Source organism: Drosophila novamexicana, unplaced genomic scaffold (assembly GCF_003285875.2).
Source record: "Drosophila novamexicana strain 15010-1031.04,08,12 unplaced genomic scaffold, DnovRS2.1 tig00000387-arrow-pilon, whole genome shotgun sequence".
Classification (NCBI taxonomy): Eukaryota; Metazoa; Arthropoda; class Insecta; order Diptera; family Drosophilidae; genus Drosophila; species Drosophila novamexicana.
This window is the reverse complement of record NW_020824800.1, coordinates 319,868-332,662: the sequence shown is the minus strand read 5'-3', so window position 1 is coordinate 332,662 and position 12,795 is coordinate 319,868. Positions and strand designations below refer to the sequence as shown.

The 12,795-nt window shown below is 37.6% G+C and overlaps 1 protein-coding gene across 1 annotated transcript in view; it reads left to right on the top strand.

Annotated features, from left to right (window-relative positions):
- LOC115760281 (fibronectin type-III domain-containing protein 3A) overlaps nt 1–12,795 on the top strand; it is a 30,412-nt gene that overhangs the window by 10,888 nt on the left and 6,729 nt on the right. The window contains exon 2 of the mRNA XM_030701550.1: nt 2,739–2,911. Coding sequence (XP_030557410.1) covers nt 2,739–2,911 — 173 coding nt within the window. The remainder of the gene's footprint in view (nt 1–2,738; nt 2,912–12,795) is intronic.

The following is a 12,795-nucleotide window of genomic DNA, read 5'->3' as shown; positions in this document are numbered from 1 at the left end:
TAACTGCTACTTAAATGCAAATGTTCAAAAAATGATTCCAAAACATTCACAATCACATGAATTATTATTTTGTCGATTCATCGGGGCTTGGAACTGCAGGTTAAGGGACATCCTGTTGATGTTTATCCGGTTGGATAACAATATTGCCTGCCATAAAAGATATCCTTGCATCAATATAACAGATTTGCATTACATTTACATACTTAGCTATAAAAAGAGACCCGACGTATGGGCACTGCTTAAATACATTTGCAAACATTTATTATGTATGCTTATTTGCTGAAATTGAATATAGTATATATATCCATTTATAAAACGTTCCGACCCAACCTTGTATGTACTGCCACGAGCAAAGATAGTTTGCAGAGAAACATACAAACAACTAAAAATAAACTAGGCTCGTTGTCCTGGTCCAGAAATAAATATATAATGCATGCATTTCGAGGGACGATTGCAATGGCCTCTGCAAGGATATTATTTGTACCAAGGTTGTGTAAAATGTTGCAACAGGTATATTTGAACACACGTTGAAATTCTCCGAAATGTAAGGAATGTCGTATCCAGTAGGTAGTACTTATATCCCGCACATAGGTGTTATATTTACTCTTCTTGCTGGGGGTAAAGTGCGTTCGTCCTCATTAAAGAGCGTTGCTTTATTTGGGAAATTATTTGTTTAAATCGGAATGTCATAAAATAATATTTGCGTTTTTTTTACGTTACAGGCTCGTGAAAGTCAAACGAATATTTATCCAATATTTGCACCACAATTTCTTTGACGCAAAATTTGCCAAATCAACAACAATTTGCGGCTTTGTTTGTACAATAAATCCTAAAATATTTGTTTTCGATGTAACAAGAGCCTAACATGTGTTCGGTACGTGTAATGTCTTGGAAGAAAACACAATTTTGAATGCAATTGAAATTAAAAGATGATTTAGTTTTTCTACCTTGAATTCATAACATCATTTAATTTGCTTGCGAGCTAAGGAATCCAGGGAAGAGTACCAACCTTTGCCAGCTAGTTCTTGTGCTCCTAAGCTGTTTAGCATTAATTAAGTTTGAGTTTAAGTGCAAATAGCCGCCACTCTGACGCATTCGCCTTGCAAGTATTTTACTGTCTGCTGGCCAAATGTTAAGCCCCACCCTGTCTGCACCCCGCGCAGAAATCAGCAATCCACAGGCCTCGACGTTTAACTGTGTGCTGCCTTTTAACACTTTGCAACCCGCCGGAGCTGTCTAGTCGGTATTTATACCCTTGCTGAGGGTATAATCTAGTCACGATATGTGTAACGCATAGGAAAAGACGTTTTCGAACGATCTGGTCCATATGGTGTACATATATTATGTTGGAATCGTTCAGATGAGTTTGTTTTGAAAACGAAGTTTTTGTTTATTGTGTTGCTACTAACATGTGTCCTGTCCAAATCCAACTACTATACCATAAAGCTTCAGTAAGAACAATTGTTCTGAAATAACCAGAAGACATATTATTCTTGTTTATATACCCTTTACCCTTTTAAAGATGGGTAACTAATATTACAATCTATTAGAAGTTACAATTTACAAACTTGATTCTTTTGTGTTATATGCAGTAGAGTTTATTTTATATCTATTTGAGATAGAGGTTTTTATAAAACTTAGAGATAACATTTACAAAAAAAGGTAAAATTAAAAAAAAAAATCATTGATAAAGTTATAACAATGGAAATTTCATAAATGTCGGACCCAACACACAGAATTTATTGTGGAGTATATTAACCAGTTACCATTCATATACTAAATGAAGCGTAAGGGTATCTCCTAGTCGTCCATTCCCGAGCACTGTTTTCTAACTTGCTTCATTACCTGATGTATGTAAATTACACCGGGCACACTCAGACATCCCCCGCCTATTAAATGGATTGCACTTTCAGCTGTTGTTGTTATCAACTATCATCAATTCTACTTTGCAACGGTACGCATCAACGCACTAAACTGGCATTTTTACACCTAAGTAGAGAGTACGTGGAATGGAGCCGCAGCCAAAGAACGGCTGGCTATGCGGGGCTACTTTTTACGGCTGATTAGGTCCCGCCCCAGCTTTACGAATATTTATGTTCTACCATTCTTGTATGCATATACATACATTTCCCTAGTAAGCTAACTATTGCCCGAACTGGGCTCGAATGAAATTTAGTCTAGTCTTTTTCTGCCCTTGCGAAGAGAATTACAGTTTTATTCATTTAACTTCATGGCTTGGTCGAATATTGTGTTCCTATGCAAAACTTCTTGCTTATCAAAATATCTTGAGCACAACTCTCGAAAAGTATGAACAAAATCATAAAAAGGGTTCGTAGCCTTAGCGAATCTTAGCTTTTTTGTGTATAGACAGAAACTAGGTTCAGGGTATGACATAGTCGGACACTCCCGCCTAGAACACTCTTACTTGTTCAAGCTATCTTGTTTGGACAACAACTCATACATATGTCGGAGCCAGCCGGGTCGGACCTAGGTATGTATTAAATAGCCGGCTGCCGCATAATAACTATGATTTCATGTTCTCATCGAGTTGTTGTATAAACACTTTTCTTAACACTGGTCTACTTTACTTCACAGCTGTTGGCTGAGGTGTGATCGTCCATCAGTCAAATGTCTGCAAGGGAATATCACTTTTGGCACCCCTAGGATAATTTATTCATAACAATAACTTCATTTCATTGTGCACTAAACCTGACTCTTCTCTTCTTGTGTGTTTGCAGGTCCCACGGCTGTTCAAATGGTGTCCCACAACCGCCAGCCGCCGACGATGACGATGCCGGTGCAGGTGCCACCATATGTAAATGAGAATGGAACACTGACCCATGTTGTGCTGCCTCCGCAGCAGTACCAGCAGTTGCATACCGGACAGGGCCATCTGCATGCAGCGCCATTTGTAAGTAAAAATTTTCAAATTACAAATTGACAATTGACAGCAGCCCAAGTGTTAATTACAAGTGCACTTCGTGCATAGCAGAATATCACTCACCAAAGTTATTGTATACTTTTTCAAGGGTGTATTATAACCGTTCGACCAGGAAACATTTAATCATGCTTACATACAGGCAAGCTCATCCAATTGTTGTAACACCTTGGTGGTCGTTACATTATCATTAGGCAGGTATTTCGTAGTTTCGCTCATAAACATAGTCCTCCATTTACCATCGAGTTGGGAGGGATGTCTCAAATGGATATTCCCAAAACCGGTTTTCGCCCATTTTTCACAGTTGCGGGTGATATTTAAAAAACAGTCACAATATGCAGAACTGACATTTTTAGTCAGCTTACAAGATAAATTTACATGGGGAAATATCTTCAGTCGTTTTCGTAGAGAATAAAAGTAAATGAAATGTATTAAATACAATAATCAGACAAATTTTCATTACCCATGCGACACGTAGCTGCAATCTTCGATCCCACGACGGCCAGAACTCCTAAGCTGCGCGAGCTCTAGCTGTCATGCTTTCCCCCCTTACATTTCAGGATAAAAAGAACCATATGAGCAGGAAAAAAAACCATGAAGAAAAAGCCAGTCTTCGTGAAAATCGGATGAGATTTGGGCGAGATATGTGGGTGGTAAATTTTGACCCATACGAATCTTGGGGTAATATGAATTTCGACTAAAAAATCGCTGTTCATATTTGAATGTCAGATTTATCTAGAGGGAAAACTATGAAAAATAATACAAACTTCGTGAAGATCGGATGAGATTTGGCCGAGATATGGGGTTGGTAAATTTTGACCCATGTCTATATACGAATCTTGGGGTAAGATTTGGACATGAATTTCGACCAAAAAATCGGTGTCGAGATTTGAATGCCAGATTAATCTAGAGGGAAAACCATGAAGAAAAATCCAAACTTCGTGAAAATCGGATGAGATTTGACCGAGTTATGGGGGTGGTCATTTTTGACCCATGTCTATATACGAATCTTGGGGTAAGATTTGGACATGAATTTCGACTAAAAAATCGCTGTTCATATTTAAATGCCAGATTAATCTAGAGGGAAAACCATGAAGACAAATCCAAACTTCGTGAAAATCGGATGAGATTTGACCGAGTTATGGGGGTGGTAAATTTTGAACCATGTCTATATACGAATCTTGGGGTAAGATTTGGACATGAATTTCGACCAAAAAATCGGTGTCGAGATTTGAATGCCAGATTAATCTAGAGGGAAAACCATGAAGAAAAATCCAAACTTCATGAAAATCGGATAAGATTTGGCCGAGTTATGGGGGTGGTAAATTTTGAACCATGTCTATATACGAATCTTGGGGTAAGATTTGGACATGAATTTCGACCAAAAAATCGGTGTCGAGATTTGAATGCCAGATTAATCTAGAGGGAAAACTATGAAAAATAATACAAACTTCGTGAAGATCGGATGAGATTTGGCCGAGATATGGGGTTGGTAAATTTTGACCCATGTCTATATACGAATCTTGGGGTAAGATTTGGACATGAATTTCGACCAAAAAATCGGTGTCGAGATTTGAACGCCAGATTAATCTAGAGGGAAAACCATGAAGAAAAATCCAAACTTCGTGAAAATCGGATGAGATTTGACCGAGTTATGGGGTGGTCATTTTTGACCCATGTCTATATACGAATCTTGGGGTAAGATTTGGACATGAACTTCGACCAAAAAATCGGTGTCGAGATTTGAATGCCAGATTAATCTAGAGGGAAAACCATGAAGAAAAATCCAAACTTCGTGAAAATCGGATGAGATTTGACCGAGTTATGGGGGTGGTCATTTTTGACCCATGTCTATATACGAATCTTGGGGTAAGATTTGGACATGAACTTCGACCAAAAAATCGGTGTCGAGATTTGAATGCCAGATTAATCTAGAGGGAATCCATGAAGAAAAATCCAAACTTCGTGAAAATCGGATGAGATTTGGCCGAGATATGGAGGTGGTAATTTTTGACCCATGTCTAAATACGAATCTTGGGGTAAGATTTGGACATGAATTTCGACCAAAAAATCGGTGTCGAGATTTGAATGCCAGATTAATCTAGAGGGAAAACTATGAAAAATAATACAAACTTCGTGAAGATCGGATGAGATTTGGCCGAGATATGGGGTTGGTAAATTTTGACCCATGTCTATATACGAATCTTGGGGTAAGATTTGGACATGAATTTCGACCAAAAAATCGGTGTCGAGATTTGAATGCCAGATTAATCTAGAGGGAAAACCATGAAGAAAAATCCAAACTTCGTGAAAATCGGATGAGATTTGACCGAGTTATGGGGTGGTCATTTTTGACCCATGTCTATATACGAATCTTGGGGTAAGATTTGGACATGAACTTCGACCAAAAAATCGGTGTCGAGATTTGAATGCCAGATTAATCTAGAGGGAAAACCATGAAGAAAAATCCAAACTTCGTGAAAATCGGATGAGATTTGACCGAGTTATGGGGGTGGTCATTTTTGACCCATGTCTATATACGAATCTTGGGGTAAGATTTGGACATGAACTTCGACCAAAAAATCGGTGTCGAGATTTGAATGCCAGATTAATCTAAAGGGAAAACCATGAAGAAAAATCCAAACTTCGTGAAAATCGGATGAGATTTGGCCGAGATATGGAGGTGGTAATTTTTGACCCATGTCTAAATACGAATCTTGGGGTAAGATTTGGACATGAATTTCGACTAAAAAATCGCTGTTCATATTTAAATGCCAGATTAATCTAGAGGGAAAACCATGAAGAAAAATCCAAACTTCGTGAAAATCGGATGAGATTTGGCCGAGATATGGAGGTGGTAATTTTTGACCCATGTCTAAATACGAATCTTGGGGTAAGATTTGGACATGAATTTCGACCAAAAAATCGCTGTTCATATTTAAATGCCAGATTAATCTAGAGGGAAAACCATGAAGAAAAATCCAAACTTCGTGAAAATCGGATGAGATTTGACCGAGTTATGGGGGTGGTAATTTTTGACCCATGTCTATATACGAATCTTGGGGTAAGATTTGGACATGAATTTCGACTAAAAAATCGCTGTTCATATTTAAATGCCAGATTAATCTAGAGGGAAAACCATGAAGAAAAATCCAAACTTCGTGAAAATCGGATGAGATTTGACCGAGTTATGGGGGTGGTAAATTTTGAACCATGTCTATATACGAATCTTGGGGTAAGATTTGGACATGAATTTCGACCGAAAAATCGGTGTCGAGATTTGAATGCCAGATTAATCTAGAGGGAAAACCATGAAGAAAAATCCAAACTTCATGAAAATCGGATAAGATTTGGCCGAGTTATGGGGGTGGTAAATTTTGAACCATGTCTATATACGAATCTTGGGGTAAGATTTGGACATGAGTTTCGACCAAAAAATCGGTGTCGAGATTTGAATGCCAGATTAATCTAGAGGGAAAACCATGAAGAAAAATCCAAACTTCGTGAAAATCGGATGAGATTTGGCCGAGTTATGGGGGTGGTAAATTTTGAACCATGTCTATATACGAATCTTGGGGTAAGATTTGGACATGAATTTCGACCAAAAAATCGGTGTCGAGATTTGAATGCCAGATTAATCTAGAGGGAAAACCATGAAGAAAAATCCAAACTTCATGAAAATCGGATAAGATTTGGCCGAGTTATGGGGGTGGTAAATTTTGAACCATGTCTATATACGAATCTTGGGGTAAGATTTGGACATGAATTTCGACCAAAAAATCGGTGTCGAGATTTGAATGCCAGATTAATCTAGAGGGAAAACCATGAAGAAAAATCCAAACTTCGTGAAAATCGGATGAGATTTGGCCGAGATATGGAGGTGGTAAATTTTGACCCATGTCTATATACGAATCTTGGGGTAAGATTTGGACATGAATTTCGACCAAAAAATCGGTGTCGAGATTTGAATGCCAGATTAATCTAGAGGGAAAACCATGAAGAAAAATCCAAACTTCATGAAAATCGGATAAGATTTGGCCGAGTTATGGGGGTGGTAAATTTTGAACCATGTCTATATACGAATCTTGGGGTAAGATTTGGACATGAATTTCGACCAAAAAATCGGTGTCGAGATTTGAATGCCAGATTAATCTAGAGGGAAAACCATGAAGAAAAATCCAAACTTCGTGAAAATCGGATGAGATTTGGCCGAGATATGGAGGTGGTAAATTTTGACCCATGTCTATATACGAATCTTGGGGTAAGATTTGGACATGAATTTCGACCAAAAAATCGGTGTCGAGATTTGAATGCCAGATTAATCTAGAGGGAAAACCATGAAGAAAAAGCCAAACTTCGTGAAAATCGGATGAGATTTGGCCGAGATATGGAGGTGGTAAATTTTGACCCATGTCTATATACGAATCTTGGGGTAAGATTTGGACATGAATTTCGACTAAAAAATCGCTGTTCATATTTAAATGCCAGATTAATCTAGAGGGAAAACCATGAAGAAAAATCCAAACTTCATGAAAATCGGATGAGATTTGACCGAGTTATGGGGGTGGTAAATTTTGAACCATGTCTATATACGAATCTTGGGGTAAGATTTGGACATGAATTTCGACCAAAAAATCGGTGTCGAGATTTGAATGCCAGATTAATCTAGAGGGAAACCCATGAAGAAAAATCCAAACTTCATGAAAATCGGATAAGATTTGACCGAGTTATGGGGGTGGTAAATTTTGACCCATGTCTATATACGAATCTTGGGGTAAGATTTGGACATGAATTTCGACCAAAAAATCGGTGTCGAGATTTGAATGCCAGATTAATCTAGAGGGAAAATAATGAAGAAAAATCCAAACTTCATGAAAATCGGATAAGATTTGACCGAGTTATGGGGGTGGTAAATTTTGAACCATGTCTATATACGAATCTTGGGGTAAGATTTGGACATGAATTTCGACCAAAAAATCGGTGTCGAGATTTGAATGCCAGATTAATCTAGAGGGAAAACCATGAAGAAAAAGCCAAACTTCGTGAAAATCGGATGAGATTTGGCCGAGTTATGGGGGTGGTAAATTTTGGCCCATGTCTATATACGAATCTTGGGATAAGATTTGGACATAAATTTCGACCAAAAAATCGCTGTTCATATTTAAACGCCAGATTAATCTAGAAGTAAAACCATGAAGAAAAATCCAAACTTCGTGAAAATCGGATGAGATTTGGCCGAGATATGGGGTGGTCAATTTTGACCCATGTCTATATACGAATCTTGGGGTAAGATTTGGACATGAATTTCGACCAAAAAATCGGTGTCGAGATTTGAATGCCAGATTAATCTAGAGGGAAAACCATGAAGAAAAATCCAAACTTCGTGAAAATCGGATGAGATTTGACCGAGTTATGGGGGTGGTCATTTTTGACCCATGTCTATATACGAATCTTGGGGTAAGATTTGGACATGAATTTCGACCAAAAAATCGGTGTCGAGATTTGAATGCCAGATTAATCTAGAGGGAAAACCATGAAGAAAAATCCAAACTTCGTGAAAATCGGATGAGATTTGGCCGAGATATGGAGGTGGTAATTTTTGACCCATGTCTATATACGAATCTTGGGGTAAGATTTGGACATGAATTTCGACTAAAAAATCGCTGTTCATATTTAAATGCCAGATTAATCTAGAGGGAAAACCATGAAGAAAAAGCCAAACTTCGTGAAGATCGGATGAGATTTGGCCGAGTTATGGGGGTGGTAAATTTTGAACCATGTCTATATACGAATCTTGGGGTAAGATTTGGACATGAATTTCGACCAAAAAATCGCTGCTCTTACCTGTGAGTTGGCCAGCAGCCAGTCAGACGGTCACGCTTTCCTAGCTAAGCAGCCGCGTAATATAAAACTAATAAAATTTATAGCCTATTGAGCGACGATCGTCAACAGCAATTAAAATCTGCCGCAACAACAATTGGCGGTGCAATTTATATTTTCAAGCTAAATAAAAATTGTTTAAATAAGCCAAGTACGAGTGCGATGTACGTTAATGCAGACTAGGAGATACCCTGCACTCAGTTTTGGATTTTTATACTTACACACAAATGCTAACGGGATGCGATATCTGTAACATTTTCACTGTAACAAATAGTATTTCATTCTACTTTAATGTTTATTGTCCAACTGCTAGACAATTTTCGGCCAAATTGTGGTTCTGTCTGAGCTAGACTCGACTTTTCGTTGGGCCTCAACCTAAAGCTAGCTTCCATAGCATCGAAAATCGCTAATATGCCCGCAGTATAAGCAGAGTATATATAATATATTACGTACCTTAAGTTTCTGTCGAACAAACCAGATTCCGCTGAGGTTTTCCTGGAACCAGACAACGGGCTTAACCCAGCCATCTGTTAATTTGCAGTGTCGTGCCGGCAAAGCAACAATTGCTACAATAACTCAAATATACGTGCATACTATAAATTAAACTGGCAAGTGCAAACTGAGGCGATAAAAGTCCAAGCAGGCCTTCCTAAAATACACAAAAAACAACTTAAAATAATTAAAAAACAATAATAGAAACAGTTTACAATTAGCTTAATCATTTGCAAAATTTGCGGCTGCTTTGCATAGTTAAGATTCCTTACTTATGAATGGAATGAAGCGAATTGTGTTAGTTGTTGGCTAAAAGTTGTTGTCTATGTTTGGACTGATCTTTTACAACTAAGGAAGATAGAGGGCGGGAATGGTCTTTAAACGCTTGTATAAGAGCATCTAGACATTTTCCTGCTAATTTTGCTAACTCTTGCTTTTAAAACTGCGAGAGCTCAAGACTTAAGCAAACCTGGTGAATGAAAAATTGTAACATCATCTGACTGAAACGTAAAATCTCTAGCTTTGAGCTTTGAGCTCCCAAACACCTCCCACTTTTGATATTTTCAATTTTTTTTTTTGGGTAGTTTGACATCGCCCGAACCACTGTGCAGCTGTTAAACGACGCACTCATACGTATGTGTGTATGCGTGAACATGTTATTTACAGCACTATTTTTGGGCGGCGGGAGGCTTGTTATTACATCTTATTCCTGTCGTAACTGTTGCCGTGCTGCCATGCTGCTGCTGGCAATCTTATTACGATAAGGTTCGGTGTTCATCTAACTGCGCCTTCAGTGAGCATTGCGGGCACACAGCATAGATGCGTACATAGCTATGTATATATTTTATACTTATATACTTAACTGCCCTGGGCTGCACTCGGCACCAGTCACCCACTGGCATTGTAGTGTACTAAAACTGAAATATTGCAGCGCCAACAGCTTCATCCGGGGTCCGGGGTCATATGTAGAGCAGCAGAAACATCGTTGCCGACGACGCGTCGTCACGCTTAGTTACTGAAATAAAAGTGACGGGCTTTTTTTTTCGTACTCTTAAAGAGGGTTGTATAAATTTATCAAAGAATTCGAACTACTTATGGGCAAACATTCATAAGGATTCAAAATTGATCCGATACTACATTCTACATTCATCATATTTAATGCACTCAGATGGAAAGTTCGCAAGTGTTAATGAGATTAAAGATATATTATGCATAACTGCCAGACTGCCAGGGTATTTAATCTTCGGCACACTTCTTCTTTGTTTTTCCATTTAAATTTTCTGTTCCAAATTTTCATGACTGTAGCAGCCACAAATTTACTGAGACGAAAGCCAACTTCCGCTTCGTTTTCGCAATCTCATTATCACTTGATTGTATGCTAATTTAAATAGCTAGACTCTTATACCCTTGCGTAAATATTATAATTTTGACACGAAAAGTGTGACGCATACAAGTAGAGAATTTCGAACAAATATAGCATGTATGAACGTGTCTTGATCAGATCTTGATATTCTATAATCTCTCAGTTTTAAGGCTGTCTTCACAAATGTATTATATATTGTATGAAAAACTTCTGTCTTTTGGGAAAACTCAACCAAACTCAGCACATGAGAACATGTATTATATATTATAAACGGAATCCTTATCAACCGGAATTATATATTTGTTGGTAATATTTTTTGTGTGAAAGAGACTGATGACAAACAATTAAATAATTATCTTATAAATAAGCTTATAAATCTGCATATGACAAATACTAAACATATCTCGGAGATGAGAGCTGGAAACCCACAATTTGCTATTTAGGCTCACGTATATTCAATATTTTTCCAAAATTAACAGTATATGCATTTTAGGAGGTATAACCCAACGCTCAGTATATGCAAACAATTGGATGCCGTTAGTTAAATAGGGCTTATGCAAATTCCATATATCTGTTGTACTTTTGTGTATAATGTACAGGGTATCTCCTCGTTGAGCATTGTAACTTGCATTTTTTTATTATGTGTAATAATGTCAATTTGTAATATGGCTCTCGTAAACCAAAAAACTAGGTGGTGCACTTTTTAAAGTTTCTGCCACTTGGCACGCATTTTGCATAATGCTAGGAAAATACGTTAATATCCGGCTTATGCAACTAATGTTTTAGTATGGCATCGTCACATTTGGCTCGAACGCTAATTATACCCTGAACCCATCAAAAATGGGTATAAGGGTATATTGTATTTGTGCAAAATCCAAATGTATGTAACAGGCAGAAGGAAGCTTCTCCGACCCCACAAAGTATATATTCTTGATCAGCATAAATAGCCGAGTCGATCTAGCCATGTCCGTCTGTCTGTCCGTCCGTATGTATGAACGCAAGGATCTCAGAACCTATAAGAGCTAGAGCAATTTTAGATGTAGATGCTCCTAGTTCCCGCGCAGATCGAGTTTGTTTCCGATAATCGATAACTTACTCCGTTTCGAAGCAATCGATAAAAATCGATATCGATATCCTGTTTTTGTGCAATTTTGATCAATAATAAGAGCTAGAGTCACCAAACTTGACATATAGCTTCTAAAATAGAATATATATATGCATTTGATGTTGGAAGAAGAGAAGGGAGCTCCCGACTAGAACCTCTTACTTGATTAATATTATGTCATGCAAATGGCTTGGGTATGCAAAGTAAGTATATTGATTTAGATAAAGCTACCTATTTATATGGCTTGAATAAATCCAGTGGAGAGAGCTCGATTGGGACAGTACTTCGTTTAGCATAATTTAATGAATCTCACTTGAGATACTCAAAAAAAGGTGGACTTTGCAAGCGAAACGTTTTTTAGCCAACAACTTTTTTTTAATGAATGCCATATGATAGTAGGAATCCGTACGCATTCAAAAAGATTTAACATTTTAAAATGAGATTATATTTACGCGAGATTTTCAAAAGAATCGTCAAACAAGGTGAGATATTCGAACCTACTCCGATTTTGGAAAAAAAATGTGATGTAACCCCTTGCTTTTTTGTCAGTTTGGATCAAATGATGCCAATCGATAGTACTGATCCCTACGAAATCAAAAATTGTATAAAATTCCAATATCTGAGATTATTTGGCCGAGATAGTCTAAAAAAATTATCAAAAAAGGTTGATTTTACAAACGAAACGTTTTGTGGTCAACAACTAATTTCAACCCATCAATTTATAATTTCTTTGAATGCCATATGATAGTAGGGATCCGTACGAATTCAAAAAGGTATAATATTTTAAAATCAGATTATATTTACCCGAGATTTTCAACAAAAATATTCAAAAAAGTTTTGATATTCGAACCTACCCCGGGTAATAGCTCCGCGCGGAGTTATGTCGTTTTGGAACGTCATATCTCCAATTGGAGCTATGTCGTTTTGGAACGTCATATCTCCAAGCGGAGTTATGTCGTTTTGGAACGTCATATCTCCAAGTGGAGTTATGTCGTTTTGGAACGTCATATCTCCAAG